The sequence below is a fragment of the Mustela nivalis genome, assembly GCF_964662115.1.
Source record: "Mustela nivalis genome assembly, chromosome: 1".
In the NCBI taxonomy this organism is placed as follows: Eukaryota; Metazoa; Chordata; class Mammalia; order Carnivora; family Mustelidae; genus Mustela; species Mustela nivalis.
The window spans coordinates 105,823,565-105,843,982 of NC_139020.1; the positions used below are offsets into that span (position 1 = coordinate 105,823,565).

At 37.9% G+C, this 20,418-nt stretch overlaps 1 protein-coding gene across 7 annotated transcripts; it reads right to left on the bottom strand.

Annotated features, from left to right (window-relative positions):
- Positions 1-237: 237 nt before the first annotated feature.
- On the bottom strand, positions 238-20,213 carry TRA2B (transformer 2 beta homolog). 7 transcript variants are annotated; one of them, XM_082693737.1, is made up of 11 exons: positions 18,317-18,480; positions 15,895-16,082; positions 13,030-13,305; positions 7,862-7,995; positions 6,653-6,815; positions 5,209-5,397; positions 4,859-4,974; positions 3,755-3,838; positions 2,345-2,404; positions 1,739-1,812; positions 238-1,243 (listed from the first exon to the last, which is right to left on the bottom strand). In XM_082693737.1, exons 5-11 carry the CDS (start codon positions 6,683-6,685, stop codon positions 1,233-1,235), a joined length of 567 nt encoding a protein of 188 aa, XP_082549863.1. In that variant the 5' UTR covers positions 6,686-6,815; positions 7,862-7,995; positions 13,030-13,305; positions 15,895-16,082; positions 18,317-18,480; the 3' UTR covers positions 238-1,232. The 7 variants fall into 7 exon arrangements, with proteins under 7 accessions (XP_082549863.1, XP_082549860.1, XP_082549861.1 ...); XM_082693734.1 differs by lacking the exons at positions 15,895-16,082; positions 18,317-18,480 and adding an exon at positions 19,961-20,180; XM_082693735.1 differs by lacking the exons at positions 15,895-16,082; positions 18,317-18,480 and adding an exon at positions 19,961-20,175 and having other exon boundaries at positions 12,908-13,305.
- Between the last annotated feature and the right edge of the window lie 205 nt (positions 20,214-20,418).

The window sequence follows — 20,418 nt, forward strand, 5'->3', positions numbered from 1 at the left end:
CTCATGTATTGTACTATCATCTTAACGAAGACAATCACTCAAGTAACTAACTCCCCTCTTAAAGGTATTTTCCAGAACGTATAATTTAACTATTAAAAAAAAAAAAAAAAGAAAAAGCAAAGAGAATACATTTCAGCCCAAGGGTTACCATACAAGGGACTAAAAACTATTTTAAACAACCCTTTAAGTTAACAAGGTTAAAACAAAATCTTCTAGGTCAACTGAGTTGTACCAGCCTTTTACTCTTTTCATTTGCATTTATTTAAACACAGTTCTCAAAACATTTGAGTGAAATTGGGCTTCCTTTGGTAAGCAAAGGACCTGAAAATAATATTTAAAAAATGAACAGGCAAGTCTTCAGTTCATCCACAATACAGGTGTAGTGTTCCCTTCTCTTTTCCCGAACTCTGAAGCACTCATTTTTTCCCCATAGTCTAAAAAGCTAGAAGAACAAGAGTACATTTGTGGTGGAATGTATTGTCGTTTGCTGATAACTAGTTGAAATACCATTATCCCCTTGTAACAGCTTTAAGAAATAGCCTTTTAAAGGCATACATTGTGTACCTCTTTTCTTATTCCCTGCTTTATATGATACAGATTACATAAAGGCTGACAAATCCACATTTATATAAGCATTAAGCATTGGCTGTATTGAAAGTTCTTTAGTTCTAATACTAGCAGTACAGGGTTACAGAGCATAACTTTTAACACTTAGTTGCAGGTATATTAAGTATAGTATGTCTCACGGATTGGAGGAAAATGGGTATTTTTGTCTCGAAATTTACTACTGACAACCTAATCTGAACTGTTTTGCTAAGCATTGATGTTAGAAAGAAAAGTAAAAACCAAACTTTATTGTTGCTTTTTACCATTTGGTAGCATTTTACACACAGGCTTCGATCTTCAGAATACCCTGGATTCAGTAGAAAAACCTTTTAAATGAAGTTTTGTACAATAGAAACTTCTCAGCAGTCAAAATTTAGACTGTAAAAAAATACATGCAAAACATACTTTTCTGAAAACACTTAACTTTGAACAAAGCACCGAACTACACAAATGCAGAATGAAAACAGCATTTCAACTCCACCAAAAGTAGTCATCATAAAAGGTGTAAAAGTCACCTAACTTCACTAGGCACTGTTCACTTTTTAAACAGGAGACAATAAAAAATATTGTCCACAAACAATATCCCAACTCTAGGGTAGGCTTCAGAAAGTCTTCAACTTCATGCTTTAATAGCGACCTAGGAAGAAATAATAATCAGTCTTTCAGTATTAATGCGTATTTATCAAGAACAATTTAATGTTGAAATTTTTTTAATAGACTATTCCACCATTAGAAAATTCTATGCACCAGATTCTCTCCTGAAAAGGGCTACACTAGAAATCAAAGAACCAACACTGAATAGAAATAGCTAGGATGTATAACTCCACCCCCAAATAACTAAGGTTTTAAAGTCACCCAAATGTTTCCAGGCTGTATAAAAATTACAACCCCTCCTGAAAAAAAAGGGCTACAAATGGGGACCAGAATGCAGTACACATTTACTATTTTAATTAGCATTAAGAATAACATCCCAAGGATTGTTTTCATATACTACCTTGAACCCTACACACAAAAACTGAGGATGGGTGGGTGGATTTTAATACATATAAAACTACCTGAATTATCCCACTACCGTAGTTTGTTAACTTCAAACTATACTAATATATAAAATCATGTCAGGTTAAAAACTTACGAGGTGAGTATGATCGAGATCTAGAACGTGATCTGTATCCTCCGCGACTATAGTAAGGAGAAGGTGACCGCCTTCTGTAAACAAATGCCAAGACCATCTAAGACTCCACAGATTGAAATATGACTGACATATAAAGACTGCAATAGCCACGGTATTTCAAGTCTGTTTTAGATTAACAAAACCACTAATTCCAAGCACACCTTCATAAACTAATACCCAAAACAAATCTTACTAGTACTTCAAGGAGGTTTTATAAGACTGACTTAAATATTCACTTGCTTATTTAGATGCTCATTAAAAGCTAACAAAAATGCAGTAACACAAAAAAATAGCTGTAAGGAATAAAGACTAAGAATATTATGGACGCTTAATCAGCAACCTTAACTTATACCATTGTTGCATATTAAGGTACAAAGGGGGCCACTGAGTAATTACCTAGTATAAGCCCAATTTATTTCTGTATACACTATCACTGGTTTGTTATTTGATGGATTTCGTGCAATCCAATTGTGTGATGCAACTTAACAAAATACTAGTAACCAAGTGTCTTTAGGTGAGTCATTCTACTGTGTACTGTGCAGATTTTAAAATCCTCTCCTGCCATACCTGTAAATCTGATCCCTGTCTTGAGCAGCTCTCCATCCTCCTCCTCCTCCACCTCCTCCTCTGTGAAGGCAGAAAAGCAACACATGTATTTTTTAAGTTTTAAAAACAACGTTATTATTTATTAATTAAAATCAGAACTCCCACAGAGAAATTTAAGGTCATTTTTTAAAGTAAAGTAATTGAAGTGCTAACTTTTGTCACCCTTTTTTTTACACACTGGCATAGAGCTCTCTCTGGTGGCTAAAATGAGTAACAGAACAAATCATACTTCTAAAGTAAATGCTCAACTGAATTAAAATAAAACCTGTAAGTTTAATCTTCCCAGCCTCCACAGATTAATCCCTTTAAAGTGGCAATTAACACACAAATGTTCTTTCAAACAAGGTTTTTGTTGGGGATAAAATCCTGGACCACAGTGTCAGAAGCAAGCTTTAAGGACTCACTTCCACAGTTAATAGCTGACAATCATAAACTTCTTTAAACATTCAAACAGTGTACACAAAAACAGATACTCACATCTCAATAAGGCACCAAAGATAACTGTGTGGCCAATATTTATTATCACATGATTTACATTTTCATAAGACAGGGTCTAAATTACCTGCTGCAGCTAAAATAAAGAATTTTCATTTTATCTTCACAGGATTTCTCGGTATGATAGTTATTTCCCTACTACTAATCTCTAAGGAAAAAAGGGATTTTTCTGCATTAAAAAAAACCTCTAGCCATCCTGATACCAAATTACTACCCTTCAGCAATTATTTCTTTGGACCCTTCCCTATATATCCAGTGCATTATGCATTTGAGACACCAAAAATGCTTTATAAAGCAATTACTTTAAAAATACAGCTCATGGAACTTCTCTTAAAAAACAAGCAACAGGGCGCCTGGGTGGCTCAGTGGGTTAAGCCGCTGCCTTCGGCTCAGGTCATGATCTCAGGGTTCTGGGATCGAGTCCCGCATCGGGCTCTCTGCTCTGCAGGGAGTCGGCTTCCTCCTCTCTCTCTCTCTTCCTGCTTCTCTGCCTACTTGTGATCTCTCTTTGTCAAATAAATAAATAAAATCTTAAAAAAAAAAAAAAAAAAAAAAAGCAACAAAGAAGTGAAAAAACTTAAGTATGGTCTATGTAATTTTGGTTCCACTGCCATGCTCAAAACCAGGGATTCCAGTTGGTTTACAGCTTGATGTTAAAAAAAAAAAAAAAAAAAGATTTGTATCAAACAGACACTGAACCTTAAAATCTAAACTCTAGCCCTACATTTATTTCTTAGTATAAAAGACTTTATTAAGCACTAAAACTTAGTGTTTTTAAGGCACCTGCCTTAAATTATGTTGCAAGTGATTCAGAAGAGGGGATACCCTGCCTTCCATTTTTTGGCTACTTATTATCTCATACAATGGTTAACTTACCTGTACGATCTGCTGTAGTAGTCTCGATCATCATAGCCTCGATCATATCCTCTGTCATAGTAATCCCGACGGCGTGAGCTGCCACTATGAACAGTAATACGTCTTCATAAATATATTTCATCCAGTGAAATATATATTCAGAGTTTCTTCATTAATTACCACATGGCCTTCCTCTCCTATCTTCCTAGGTACAACTGTTACTGTTTAAAGCTGTTCAGACAACAGCAGAAGCATGGCTCATTTGGATCCTGGGAATGGAATTCTAAGAACATGACTAGGCAACTGCCTCAAGCATTTACCCTCTTCTGTTGGGCAAAAATAAGATCTACTAATAACTCCGTAATTATTAACTCCATATTATTTTCCAACAGAAAAGTTAATCAGAAAAGGATTATTATTTAAGATTTCACTAATTTGGGATAAACGCCCTTTCTCTGCTCCCTGAAACAATGTACATAAATACAGTAAAAAAAAAAATCTTTTGGTTAAGGGACACACATTCTGCTAACTTGCTTTCAAAAGTCAATTGTTAAACCCACATATTTTCCTAGAAGAAGGGAAAATTAAATATTTGGAAGAAGGTGGTTTCAGGAGTGGGAAAATTTAAAAGACATGAACGCAGAGCTTTTAATCCATACAAACAGTGATGAGAATGACAACAAAGGAAGAGAGGTACCCATGTTATCATAGTTCAACGCAAAAACTGTTTTCCACTCTGCTTAATGAAAACAAAAATTTAAAAAAATGCAGGGTTTGTATTAAACCTTTTAACTATAATGGTTAAAATTCCATTATGATAAAAATGGTCTAATTAAGAACCGTAATTACCAAGCAAAGCCAGATAGATGTTCTATAGGATATGCTGGGATTTCATCAGTGTGCAGCACATAATAAATGGTTTTCTTTTTTTTTTTTTTTTAATAAATGGTTTTCATTGAATATATTCTTTTGACTAGCCTTACTCAGTTTAAAAAAAAACCCACAAAAGAGAAGAATGATTTGCACTGTGGCAAGACTGGGTGAAATATCAAAGATTCTCCCCTTGTACATGGTAGTTCTTAGAGAAACTGCATTCAGCCATCAATCTTTAAAAGATAAACTTACTAGGTGGGTCTCCCCATGTAAATCCCTGGTGTCGGGGTATGTGGTCTTTTTGTTATAGAGAAATCAACTCTAATCCTACGTCCATCAAGTTCCATTCCATTGGCACGCTCTTTTGCCTTCGAAAGATAATATGGTGTTATTATATACACTTGTGACAAAGCCACAAACTATCCAATATAAATAAGGTATAAATATTTTTATATATATTTACAAATAAGATAGTTTTAACTATAAATATATCCTATTTACAGTACAATAAAACAAAAACTCCTTATCCAAGTTCATTAGTACTCGGGAGCTAAGAATAGGACTATTACAAAAAAAAAAAATACAGGTACACTTTTACTTACTTCCTTGGCATCATCTACATTTTCAAAATATACAAAGGCAAATCCTCTTGAACGTCTAGACTGCTGGTCATATACAATGGACACATCAGCAATGGGGCCATATTTAGAGAATACTTCTCTTAGATCTCTTTCTGTAGTGTACAAGCTCAATCCAAATACTCCAAGACAGCAGTTGGGATCAGGATTTGCCTAGAAATGGAAAAATAAATTTTAAACCTTAAAACATCATAAATCAGTTTAAAAACAACAACAACAACAACAAAAACCCAAAAAACTTGTATCACCCAAAATGTCACTAATTTATAAAAAAGATTTTACTGGGGCGCCTGGGTGGCTCAGTGGGTTAAAGCCTCTGCCTTCGGCTCGGGTCATGATCCCAGGATCCTGCTATTGAACCTCACATGGGGCTCTCTGCTCAGCGGAGAGCCTGCTTCCCTTCCTCTCTGCCTACTTGTGATCTCTGTCAAATAAACAAATAAAAAATCTTAAAAAAAGAGAAGATTTTATTTATTTGATAGAGACAGAGAGAGGGAACACAAGCGGGGGGAGCAGGAGAGGGAGAAGCGGACAGCTCGATGTGGGCCTTGATCCCAGGACGCTGGGATCATGACCTGAGCTGAAGGCAGCCGCTTAACGACTGAGCCACCCAGGTGCCCTAAAATCTGTTATGTTATGGCAATAGCTGCAAGCATTAAAAATGGGCAGAAAAGGGGCACCTAGATGACTCAGTTAAACATCAGACTTGATTTTGACTCAGGTCATGATGTCAGGGTTGAGATCAAGCCCAACATCCAGCTCCACACTGACCATGCAGCCTGCCCCAAATTTTCTCCCGCTGTAACAGCCTCCACCCCCCACCAAAGAAAATACTGGAAAGAGGATTTCAACTTCAGAATTATGTGTGTATGTAGGGGGGAGATAAGGACTCATGCTAGTGAATATCAAATCTGATATTTTGGTGGGAAGATACTGGAGAGCAGTTTGCCCGAGGTATTCACCTCTTAGGAATTTATTCTATACATAAGAATAATGAGAGTAGCATTACCTCTGTAAGCCAGAGGGAAAAACTGTCTCAGGGAAGATGAGCCTTAATACCCAAAATAAACTCACTTAAAATTAAACGGAAAAACCAAGAAACATTCTAAAGAGTATTAAAGCTAATCCAGAAAACTTCAGTAATAATATGGTAATAAAAGGTAATGTACAATGGGGATTTTTTTTGGGATGAGCTGATACACCACTGTCACAGTATTTTGCTTATATGTGATTGATAGCCCAAATGTAGACCATTACATTAATACCTCTTAAAGAGACTTACCTCAAAACACTAAAATGTCTCTAAAGAACTCATGTGCATACTGCTAAAGTCTACTGTCAAATATATCAGTTCTCATTTCAAAACAAGAGAGAGACATAATTCTTAAAACAATTTTTTTTTTCTTACCCGATTCCCAACATGACGCCTGCGAGTGGACATGGGAGAATGACTGTGGCTATGCCGTCTTCGATAATCTCGACTGTAAGACCTGCTACGGGATCGTCTATGGGAGCGAGACCGAGATCTTGATCTTGTGTAATGCCTTCGAGAACTTCTTCTGGATCTAGACCTGTAAGACAAAGGGTTTGGGGTTATAACTAACTAACTAACTGATGAATACAGCTTTCAATTCTTTTAATCACCTGGAGTTAAACTCCAAAAGACAGAACACAATTCAGACATATATTAACATGAGATTGAGATTTTTCTTCTGTATCTATAGTCATCTGAACCCTGCTAGAAGAGCTCCAAACGACTATCAGCTCTCTTCCATTTCTTTAAATAAAGATCAAAATTAATGTACTCAAGATCGGTAACACACTCAAAAATCTGGTAAATATAAAACATGCAGTACTTCATACTAGCTGGATTTGTGCCCACCTTTCCCCTTAGTGTACCACCCTTTAATTTTTCGGTCTCTCCCATTATGCCCACCATTCACTTAAGATAAAATCACCATCATCATAATTTTCTCCAACAGTGTTTTAAAACCAATCAATCGCTCTTAACTAGAGTGACAGGAGTTGTCATCTAAACCAGACAGGACACGTTGGAAGAGAGAAAAGAGGTGCAGTTAATTATGCCTGACAATAGGCATAAACTGGGGCTGTCCTGGGCATACAAGGACATATACCCTACTTCTGACCAACATTAAAAAAAAAAAGAAAAGAAAAAAGCACTGTGTTAAGGTATTATATGATTTATACACACATGTATATAATATTAGGCTACACCTATTTATCAAGAATTGCAGTTATGAAAGCCAATGTTCTGCAGTCTATCTGTCATACTTAAACTCATAGCGAATCCTCACAATTCTGAAGAACTAGTACTATTACTAAACCGCCTTTTAAAGATAAGGAAGCTAAGGTAGAAAAAGGTTAAGTAATCTGCCCAAGCCAGAAAAAACAGAGGTAAGATTTGAACCCTAATGCCAAAAGCCCAGGCTCTTAATCACTTAGTCTTCCGTCCCAGAACTTATGTAAGTACATTACTAGTACCAATTTTAAATAAGCCAACTAATGATCTAACCCTCTCTATCTACCTAATTTACAAAGCACACACCAATTTCAAAGCTAAGAGTACAGAAGAAAATCCCAAGACAGTCTTTCTTACCTAGATTCAGATCTGGACCTGGACTTTGATCTGGAACGCCTGGAATCTTCCTTGGAGCGAGACCTTGCTGGGGTATGCCTTGCAGATTTCCCAGATCCATGAGCACTTCCACTTCTGGAAGCAGAACGGGATTCCTACACGTAGATGTCAAAAGTTTAATTTGTATACTTTCTGGGCAACTTTAAAAACAAATAAGCTGCTGTGAGGTAAATGGTGAGGGAAAGCAATCCCCTTCCAAGATAAGAAAACATAGGTAAGGGCAGGAACTGAATATACCTGGTATATTTACATTGCTCCAACTGACATAAGCCAATTAACTTGAACTTCCACCTTTTCTGGAGCTGGGATAAGAGTTAACTGATCCCACACTCTTCAGAAAGGGGTGCCAAAGCCAAGCAGTTAAGGGAACTGCCCAAGGATTGTGTTTTGGAACTGTTACTCCATAAAGACTAGGGTGAGAAAGAATCTTATTAACTATGACACCTATATCTTATACCTATGTATCAATCAAGCTGCATCAACAAAATAAAACCCTATCAAAGTCATAAAACTTTTAAAATGCTTTTTCCCCCATAAGACCTCAACTTCTCAAGTTTTATTTATTTTTGAGTGGGAAAAGAGGCAAGGACAATCTGTTTCAAGTCTTAGAAAAAGACAGAAACCTAGTGGAAAGCAAGGACCAGTCTGAAGGACACAAAACCCTATTCCATCTAACCATGGTGGGAGGCCCTAATAATCTCAAAGCAACCAGATGGAACCACAGCAGAAAGGCAGTGAACTATGCAGAAAGAGGAGCTGAGAGAGTGCCAGAGATCTACAGCTTCCTGGGCTAAATGGAGATGAACCAAGGCAAACTGATGGGGATCTAGGAATAAGAAGCCAGGTAAGTTACATAAAGGACCTATTAAAACCAGAAGAGATTAAATCAAGGGCTCCTACCAAGGTCCGTGAAAGGAGGGAACGCAGAATTGTATGAAAAACCAAAGTCTTGGTACACACTATATAGCCATGGCTTTCCCAATCAAAACTAGACTACCTGATTAAGTGACACAGAAAGGAAAATCTATGAAGAAACCAGCAAAAGAATGGGGAAATGGTAACTGGCTTATTAGGGAGTCAAAACTTCCAGTCAGCTCATCAGCAAAAAAGACATATATATAAAGTAATGGAACAAAGAAATGTTCTACCAAGACACCAAAAACAGAAACAGTGGATTAAGAGAACAAACCCACTCAGTCTGACAGCAAATGTGTATCATCAAGCAAGACCACCTTATTTTAGGTTCCAACTTAAGGCAAATTAAAAGGCATCAAGTCTAGTGAGTCTTTCCACCCAAGGTAGAGGAGAACCAGCCAGACCCAAAAGGAAGCAACATATTACCCTAAAGACCTAAAGTTAAAAGCTACTGGATAAAATTGCCACTGGAGACCTCCCTGTGTGATACACTTTCAGAATATTCTGGCCATTCTTGGTAGAATAGGATTTTAAATTATAGTGGAAGCCTTTTTAGATTATGTTCTGTAATCTACAGCATAATGGGAGATAATCTGGAAGATCATTTCTATGATGCTCAGGAAAAAAAATGTATATGCAATACAGAAGAAACTCAAGTTTTAAGTTTAGGAAAGGAGAGTTACTCAGCCAGTAAAATGAGTTCTGGTCTCTAAGCCTGAAAGAACTCTAGAAACTTCCAATTAATATTTCAGTTGTTATAAAACATGGTGTAAAGGGACATGAGATATGATAGCCTCCTCTCCATCCCATGGGCTGACTGTAAAAAGGTTCAAAGAAAAAGATAACATCCTTATTAGTGAGAACAGCTACCTTTAACAAAGAAGGGTTAAAGGATGTACTGCAGTTTTGGGGACCCCAATTAATCTCCTGGCATCCTCTGGCAAATATTCTGCACATTGACATTTAAAAACACAATCCACCTCCCTCTCCTTGGACAAAGAAGTTCTCAAAAAACAGGGGCACGGTTTCCTTTTTACCAGAGGCAAAAGCTAACCTAGAAGGAGACAACAGAAAAAGCGACCCCAAAAGTTAACTGCCTTCATTTATTCCAATGCTAGAAAAGATTACTTCATGGAATGATTACAGCTTTTAATGAAAACCAAAGAAAACAATTTACTCTGAAAAGGAGAGCTAAATACTCTCACAATAACAACTCACAACAGAGTTAAAAGATTAGCAATAAAGTATTATAGTTAACAAATCAGTCAGTCTAGGGATCGGAATATAAAGGAACAAAGTGTAGAAAGTCAACGTGTCTCTTGCTTCATAGAACAGAAAAACCTTTTTCTAAGCTGCTTCACCAGTCTCCCCACTGGTAAGAGACTGCTTTTTAGCCTAGCAGATTAAGGGTAAAAGATATAGTATCTGTGAAATTTATCTGTGACTTTCCTTTCAGCCTCTAAAACTAACTGGCTGTATGCATATACATTTTGTGAGTAATCACTTCTTAGGCCAAGAATAGAGGAAACACCAGCCAGAATGCAAAGACTTTCCCTTTTACACGGTTGTTCGGTCAGGCTTAGGCTAATACCTAAACAATGTCTCCACCACTCGTCAAGGAGGTTTCCTCTAAAGAAGTTAAACTTTTTGCAGATATTTTGGCAAATACATATTCAAGGAAATTTAGCCTGTCCAGAAGAAACGAGACCTAAAATTATTAGCCAAATCTAAATACAAAGTTAACTTTAAACATTAATCTACCAGCAAATCTATAAAGCGAGCTGGGAAAGCCTCCACAACACAAAGAAAACTCAAAGTCCACTCTCAGGACTAAAAAATTTTGTGTCAATGTCTTAAAACCCTACCAGAAACACTATTCTGGACCTTCAATACCTCAAAGAACCATGAACTTAAAGTTAATATAAGTATCAAAGCCAAGAAATTCCCTGAGTTTTTGCTCAAAGTATCAAGTTTTTGTAGATTGAGCTTAGTTATAATATTAACAATATACATCTTAAAAGGAGGTCAGAAAAAAAAACACTCAAGACTTTCAACAAAATAACCTTCATCTCCCCCTATTCCGAGAACGGCACTATCTTAAAAAATAGCTTTCTGAAACAGATAAAGGAAATGGAAATCATCTGGAACCATCAAATTGCTAGGTTTCTCCTGTATTATTTTTAGCAACTAGATTTTGAACAGTGGCTCTTAACCACAGGTATGCAGTAACCTACATAATACAAGTCCCCAAACTAGAGCTTATTACTATTAGTAATTCTGGTGTTGGTCTTCTACATTTCTTAGAAGCACCATACATATTTATGATGCCAATTAAGTCTCACTGATTTACTCGATTTTAGAGTTTTATGCTACCTGCCTTTTTTTTTTTTTTTGGCAAAAGCATCTCCTTGGAACCTTGTTTCTCTCATTTTCATTTCCACCTGCCTCAGGACAAGAGGACTATCTCCCTCTTACCTCCCCAACAGCCAGGGTAGGGGTGAGAGAGGAGGCACTGTCAGACTCAAAGATACTATGGCCAACAGGTGATGGGGGGGGTGGAGGGACACGGACCCTGAAGGATGGGATGGTCCACCAGAATCAGTGTTTAGTTTCACCACACATCTATCCAGCTTAGACCATATAATCATATTCCATAATGCTTTACTTCCACTTAAGAGGCTTAACAGGTCTTTCCGCTTTTGGACCCCAAGGACCTTTCAGGTCTCCTGATAGAAGAATCCACGGACTTGATGAGAAATAGAATATCCATTCACATTTCTCTTACCTCAGCTCTCTGCCTAATCTGTAAGTAATTCAGAATGCAAAATTAACATTAACTTAATGTTATTAGTTTATACATGGCAAAAAAAATTTACAAACCAGTAACTGGGACAAAGCAAAAGCTGGAAACCACTATAAACGGCAGTAATTTTCTTCTCCTTGCGAAACACAGAAATAATTATAAAAAGCACAAATCTCACATTGACAGTTGGCCCTAAAACCCCAGAGAACAGATCCTTCTAGAAATGTCATTTAAGCCACTTTTTCCAAGAGCTAGACAATCTAACAACTCTCAGAGAAAAGTTTTTTTTAGGTTGTCTTCATTTCAGGAAGAAGTGGTATATTTGGCTTTCCTGACAGAGGACAACTGTTGTTTAGCTACCACTGGATATTATTCTGACCCGTGTCCTTGTCCCATCCAACTGAAAGCAACATTACATCGATCATCTGATTCTTTTATTCGACTAAAACAAAACACACAGATGGGGAAAGAACAATTTTCAGGGGTTTTTTTTCCCCCCAGTAAGTACTGGGAGTGGGGAACCAGAATAAAGCCTCTTTATAATCTATACCTCTCACATCACTCTAACAGTTAAGTGTTAATAGCAGAAAATGAGAAAAGGGAATAAAGCTGTTTTCTGAATAAAGCATCTACCACTACTGCCACTTTGAGTCAGAGATCCTGTTCACTTGTATGACCCACCTCGTTCTAAGGCAAGCTGCTATTAAAAAAAAAAAAAAAAAGAAAGAAAAACAAACAAACAAACAAAAAAAAAACAATGATCCTAGTCATTCAGCTGGAAAAGGCATTGAACAGAAATGAATTAAGTACCACTTGTGAATTTAGAACCTGCATCCTAAAAGGTAGGGCCTAATTGGTCATAGCTTTCCACTATGCCATCTGGAAAAAAAGAGTATTTTCATAAAGGCCAAAAGGAGTTAACTATCCGGCTCACTGGTTTGCTTCAATTTTGAGGGTTCAGTTCTATAACTATCCCGAAGACATTCTTTAGGAAAACTATGACAAACACAGAAAACATTGTATTATACATTTTTCAGTATTGAAGAACAGGGGTCAGTGCATTTTAAGAGTCCACGGAGGTGGCACAAACCACCAATTCCAACTCTGGAGGACTCCCTCATACCCCAGGACCAGCAGAGTTAGATGAAAAAAATCTAGAGGGACAACATTAAGCCAACTGTTACCCATGCTGGAGAGCTCATTCCTGCCTCATATTTGACTACAAAGGGTTATTTTTTTTTTTTAATTGCATTTCAATCATTTGACTAAGAAGTTAAAATTAGAATTACCTAATTTAAACGTTTCCCCTGGAAGGCACTTCTTTGCCCTGTATATATTTTCTTCTATTAAACAAATAATGCATGCATGTTTAGCAAAATATACAGGGACACATAAACAGACTAGTAATTACTTAGCGTAGTGCTTTCTGATTCCAGATTACTTCTTATCTTAACTTCATTTTTATTTCTTTTCTTCATTCTTCCGTTTCAAATTCTGACTTCTTTCATCTTCCCCACTTCACACAAATTGCTCAATATTCTACAAGTGGGACTTCTGGTCTGATAATTAGCATGCATTCTTTCTTTTATTTTTTCAAATTTCAGCTTCACTTATTCCTGAGCTTCAAATACTCATTTATAAAACTTGTCAAATGACGACTTCCGCATTTTCCTTCTTCAACATTAACCTTAATAGAAAAAGAACAGGATGAAGATATTTTAAAACTCCAGGATAATATCCAGTGCCAAAACTGAAACTAGAAAAAAAAAAAATCCCTTTTTTTGGACTTAAAAAAAAAAAAAACATAAAAAAACAAAAAACCTACAATATGCAGCTCAAAAAACTGAAACTAGCTTCCTGTTGGTTCTAAAATACATAAGGTAATCAACCTCAACTGTCTACTTCAAATAGATTTATCATGCTTAAGTTAAATGCGAAGTGCGCAACTGAACATTTGCTGTTCATCTAACATTAAAAAACTTTAATTACATTTCACACTTCTTACTTATTGTATTCATCCAGAGAAAATGTTAAGTGTCAAAAGCACATCTCTAGTCAAAAAGTGACACATTAATACAAAAGTGCAAGAAAGGAAAGCACGGACAATTCATTTGTACAATGATGACAAGGCTCAGGGTTGGAGAGGCTTACAACTTGTGACTTTTCTACATTATAAAGTAAAGAAATATATTTAATGTCACAGTGAAGAAATGTAGTTAATGTCACACATTTTTGTACTGCATATTTAAAGAGCTCTGAGAAAACAGTGTCAGGGAAATCAGAAAATTTGGGCTAAAGTGCTCAAAACCCACCCCCCAAGAAAGCTGCTCTAGTGACATTTTAGAATTATGAATGGTTCAACTACTAATTTAGCACTAACATAATAAAAAGACAAAATCAGGTCAACCAACTACTATATCCAAGTAGCTATGAAGGAAAGCAGAACAAATCTGAATCCAACAGTGGTATTTTCAAAGAATCTTTAAAATTCCCCCTCAATAAACAAAGTATTAAAATCTTCCTCAGTCCAAAGGAGAAATCCGACTTTTTAAGGTGGCAATATTGGGAGAAAATTATAGCTCACCTCCTGAAATTATTAAAAAAAACAACAACAAAAAAAAACTCGTATCACTTAACAGATCAATAAAGTATAATAGTGTCTGTTAAACAACCTGAACATAATAGTCCTCACAAAACAGCCTCGTTCTCCTTGTTATCCTGTACTTCACCTTATGATCTTTCATTCTGTCAAGTCAACAATTTCCTCTCTATTAGTTTTATTTTCTTTTGGGGTGACTGGGTTAAATAGTTTTTAAAAAAAGGGAAAAAAATAAGTCCTTGTAACTCTAACTGGGTATAAAGACAACCATGGCTATCGTGGAAGTGTTATGATGTCTTTCCCAAGAAAGCACAATTTTCAGTTTAGTTTTTTTTTTTGAAAGTCAATTGTTTATTTAATTCAGGAAAAAATTTAAATAGTTTTTTAAGGGAGTCACAGTAATTGATTTTCTTTAAATATCCATCACTAAAATGTAATGGGAAAGTTTGCTGGCAGCACAAATGTAATCGTGGAATCAGAATGCCCAAGCAGGTTTCCTCTTTACTGCCTCCTAAAGATAACATACAGATACAGGGCTTAGATGCAGAAGATACTAGAGTGGAGGAGGCCAAAGCTCTAGGTTATCAGAACTTTTCAATATGGATGCCTTCCTGCCTTTCTTTTATTACCCATTCCCAACCATCTTCCTCCTTTTATATTCGAAGATCAAAACATTGTTGCTACATAATGTAAATATAAGGTTTACTTCAACTCAACTACTAAGCTCAAGTGGCCACTTTAATAAAACCAGATGACCAACTATTGGGCTAATGTTATTGTCCATTTGGTTAAGAGATCCTATTAGAAATAAGCAAAAAACTTCTCCCACCATCAACACAATTTCTGTTTAAAAACAAAACAAAACAAAACCCGATTCTAGGGATTACAGCTGGAATTCAAGTAACATTAAAAACATGTACAAACTCCACCGGCTGCTGATAAGGTAGTATCTTAAAAACTGAAACAGGGCAAAGAAAAGTCTGTTGATACTGCTAGAAACATAAAGGTTAATGCTACTATCAACGGACTATTTTATTTTTCCATAGTCAAAGTCTACCGGATGACTGGGTGGAGAAAAGATCTTCAAAAGACTTAAGAAAAATGTCTGGGGATGGGGCAGTGCCCCTTCATCTGACTTGCCTCAATCAGTGGTAACACCATCTCTTGCAGACTCTTATAAGGGGCCTAATACATGCTGAACTATCAGGCAATCCTGCATTGATTAAAGTAGCAATGTGAAAATAACCTCCACAACCTACCTAATTCAAAAGGATTTTGGGGAATTTGAAAAGTCCAATTGCTATAGTGAAACATTTGGGGGGGGCCTTTCTTAAAAACAAGATGAAGTGACAACAATACCTAAAATTCGATGTAACCCATACCCAAAACTAAATTGGGTAAAAACTCATAATTTCCTAAACTTCAATCACCATCCCTTTTCAGAAAATAATTACGAATGAAAACAGATCAACATAAGACAGAATGCTAAGGCTCAAAATACAGAACTGTAGTTCTGTCCTTCTCTTGGGTAAATATGAAGTATGAAAAAGTTAATATTATCACTTAGGTTTTGGGCTTTATTGGAGATAAAGGGGAGAAAAGGTAAATGCTATCAACATTAACATCTCTCACCACCTGAATTCCTCTTTAATCTTTTGACAAAACCGGAGTACTTACCTTGTTATCACTTGTAATTTCAGTTTGAAAATGCCACCTTCTAGTTCCAGACAACACCAACATTATAACATTCTTAGTTAAAATCAAGAAAAAATATTCGTCAACCTGGTTTCTTCAAGAGACTTGTACCTAACCAGACTCAGTGAAACAGTGCAAACTATTTCCTCCCAATGGACATTAATTCAATCCTGTATTAAAGGAATTGGTACAATAGCTGTAATTCTTTAGAAAGAAATAGATTGAGATGTTTCAGTTTTTGAAAAGCAGAACCCGGAGTTAAGGGCTAAAAACAATGAATACAGAAAGACAACCCAAGATTAAGCAGAAGAGAAAAACTGCAGAAATCTGAAAAGCAGTTTGATGGATGGTATCTGGATGCTATTCATCTCCATAAAGAATAAGACTAAAGATAATATATCTATATTGCAAATATTTCTACAAAAACTATAGCCCATATTCTACCAGAAAATTTTCTTTAACTGCTTGCTATTATAATCCTAACTACAGGACAGAAATTAAAACCATCTGGTTCACACAGTAATGTTTCCTTAGTTTCTGGATTCTCTAAATATAGATGCATTTGCACAATCTTAAAGAAATTACAATCAATTAGGAAAGTATAACATTAAACAGGTGCCGAGACCAAACACACAAACACCGCATACTCTAAATATTATGACTGCTACTGGGCCTTAAAGATTTATTACCCCTCAACAGTACTATGGATCTCCAAACTTGGTACTTTTATCATATTCTTACTCCGTTCAAATTGTGACATAGCTGCTAATACTACTTTTTGCAAAAGCGCTGGTCAACCTTTTCCCAAAAACTGTCAGCAATTTTTGGACAATACTGGAAGATAAGTGAATTTGGAGATCAAAAGTATCTTTGCAGCACCAGTTTGGCTACATCAAGAAAGTCGACTCTAAAGACAAATTTTAATTTAAATCTATCAACTTTCACAGGAAAAAACCCACAAAGGTAAAAGCTACTCTACCGTAACTCAATTACGTGAACGACAAAAATTCTATAATATACCCCAAGTGTGCATTCAAAAGGAGATAACAGGACACACTTAACCACAGTTCTAAGAGTCAATAATTCACTCTATCAGGATGATCAAACTGAGAACAATTTACTGCACACAAACTACCAATCTGTTTAGGAAATGAACTTCTAAAGTACAAATAAGGAAAAAGTACCTCTAGAACTATCCTGGGGCTGCAGATACCAGAATATCTGGATCCTGGACAGCTATATTAAGTGGGAGATGGGGTAGGTTTGCAAGTAGTTGGGATTCCAACCAAAATGAGGATATTTGTATTACACGTGGTTACATAACCAGTACCAATATGGCTTTTACTAATGATTCACATTAATAGTCTGAAGTGTTTGAATGCCCGGAGTGGATTTACAGTAATTTTTCAGGCTCCAGAGAAGCTATTCATAACAGACATGTCCAAGATTATTAGCCCGAATGTAACTTTTTCACTGCTTTTAGGCATTTTCAAAAGCAATTTAGCCAATCAGACCTCCCTGTCACCCACACCTAGTCTTTTTTACCGCCTTATATCTAAACTGCTCTATTAAGCTTTAGGTTTTTGCCAGACGTTCTTCAGGAACCTCAACATGCTTTTTAAAAGGTCTCTTCTAACCTCTTCAGGCTTCAATACACCAATTGGAAAGCAATCCACATACAAAACAAAACTTCTAAACAACCTGTTAAGTATTCCTCTACTTCGAAGTTTAGAAACACTTCCAGGCCTCCTCCCTCTCTCTCTGCCTGCCTCTCTGCCTACTTGTGATCTCTATCTGTCAAATAAAATGAATAAAATCTTTAAAAAAAAAAAAAAAAAGGGGGGGGGGGCGCCTGAAGCCTCTGCCATCAGCTCAGGTCACGATCCCAGGGTCTTGGGATCGAGCCCCGCATCGGGCTCTCTGCTCATCTGGGGAGCCTGCTTCCTCCTCCCTCTCTCTCTGCCTACTTGCGATCTCTGTCAAATAAAATAAATAAAATCTTATAAAAAAAAAAAAAGAAGAAGAAGAAGAAACACTTCCAGGATTCAAGACTCGTATGCAAGAAAAAAGTTAATTTTTAACATACAGGCTGAAAATATTTTATTGAGTTTCCTTCCGTAAGACATCAGTGAATACCTATGTAAACAAGATTGTGGAAAAAACTAGGAAGCATGGTTCACTAGGAAAAACAAAACAAAACAAAACAATACGAGAATGTCAAATAATTGGGATGATGTCCCTTGAATGGTCTCAAGCCAGGAAAATACTTCCAACAATTACTTCCTCCCTTATGTAAAATATGCCAGTTTATTTTTGGGCAATTTTTGTCTTCACAAGCACACCACTGGGGGTATATAGCTCAGTGGTACAGCATCTGACTGCACAAGCACACCATTACAAGTACCTTATTCACGTATATGCAACCCAGAGCTCTTCCACTCAGAAACCAGCCATTTTGCATTCTCTCAACAGTCCAAAAAGCACTCAGTAGTTGTTCAGAAAATGGAGGCTTTAATTTATCCTTTGCTGTCTGGTACAAATACCAATGATTCGTTCCAACGGCATAGTCTACTGGCAGAATCAGAAATCACATCTTTAACAATTTGTGGGCTCAGTCCAAACTTTCTTACCGTAAGAAAGCCAAGGGCTTAAAAATAATGGTAGGTACATCCACCCGTGACAGTATCATCAATCGCGTTTCCTTTAAGTGTAAAAAGCCAATATTCCTCTGAACAGGTGAAGAAGGCGGGTTATTTCAATCTATTATCAGTGAGATTTGGCTCCAGTTACACAGTAAGTTCAACAACATGCCAGAAAATAAGAATTTCTTTTTAAAAATACCTTCCTAATTAAGGGCCCCACATCTGTTTTAAATGAGTCTACTTGCTAATACATTTTAACAGATTTACCTGGCGACCGCTTCTGAAATCTTAGGATGGGCAGTAGGAGAAAGGGAAAACCTAACAGGTCAACTGTAAAAGAACCTTACTCATACCTATCAAGTTTAAGGATAGAGTTCTATGATGCTTTTTGTTAACCTCCTAAGAAATTCTTCATAACCTCCGAAAGGTGCAAGATTCTGACAAGCTTTGTATTTTTGCATCTTCATTAATACCCACAGGCTTGCAACCAGCTTTGCATCACGCTTTTTAAGCCCGAAACTGTCTTGTTTCTGCAACTTAATTACCCCCCACCGAACTCCGTATCTGGGTGGTGGAGACTCAGAATATAAGTGTTACCAACACAAGCTGTGGTTCACAGAATCAGAATGCCTGCCTCAAAACAAAGGAAATATCGGCGCCATGAACTGTTGCCCGCCAGTTTCTTAAACAGTCCCGTGGAAAATATCCACTCCATAAAACAAGAAAACCTGAGGCCTGGGGTCTAGTCCACTGGATGCTCCGATAACTATTTTTATTTTGAAAGCGCTGCGGTATTGAAGAAAAGCACTCCATTTAGGCCTACAACAAAGCCCGCGCCAACCCCCTCTAGCCGCCCAGAACTTGTCTACCTCGGATTAGTTTCCCCCAGCCTAAAAGAGGCCCCAAGAACACCTCAGATTCCGCCTTTCTGGGGTCTATAAAACGATCCTTTCTTAAACTAAACGCCGGACAGAACCCCCCACGCGGCCCTGTGAGGCGCGGGCCCGCCTTGACGCGCGGCTCCTCCGCCATTTTGTGCCTCTGGCAGAGCGCCCGGCCCGCCAGCCCAAGATGGCGGCAGCGAGGCTTCGCAGGAGAGCAACGGCGAAATGAGATACCGCTCCCCTCCCCCAACACCAAGGGGACGCAGCGGCCATTTTTAATTTTCCCCCTCTTCTAACGGAAAAAAACCGACGTCTCGGGTGGAGGGCCACAAAACCCGCCGGTGTCCTACTTAACGACCGAAATCACTCTCCGCGAAGGCTTTTTAAGCCACCCCCCCCCATGCTTTCCAGATTCAGAGTTCGGAGCCTAACTCGCTCCTGTCTCCTGGTCTGAGGCCGACGGGCCTGGGAAGAGATGCAAGCTGGAACCACACAGCCGCCCCCTGCACCACCTCTACGTACCCGCTCGCCGTAGTTCTGCTCGCCGCTGTCGCTCATGACTCCTAGCTGCTGTCGCCGCTCGACGTGCTTCAATCGAAGCTGCCAACCTCTTGCGCCTTCTATAGGGAGGCTCCGCCGCAGCCTCTCAGAACGCACACGTTCCCGAGCCGCTGAGGACCGAAGCGCTCCACACCACCTCCGCACAGGCTCTAAGTCGGCCGGACGTGACGCGACGCTCCTTAACCTGGCCCCTCCCCCTTTCAGAACGCGCGCTTTCTTGGCTCCGCCCCTCCGCTCTTGGCCTTCCCTTTCTAGCAGGGGCGCTTCCGGAACCGGACGTGACGTAAGGCCCGCAACTCGCTGGGCCCTACCCACCATCTCTGGAGCTCAGTGAGGCGGGAAAGTCAGCGTGCTGGATCGGCCTTCTTTTGTGGTTGGTGGTCGCCAAGGGGTGTAGTGATGTCACCGGCAACACGCGA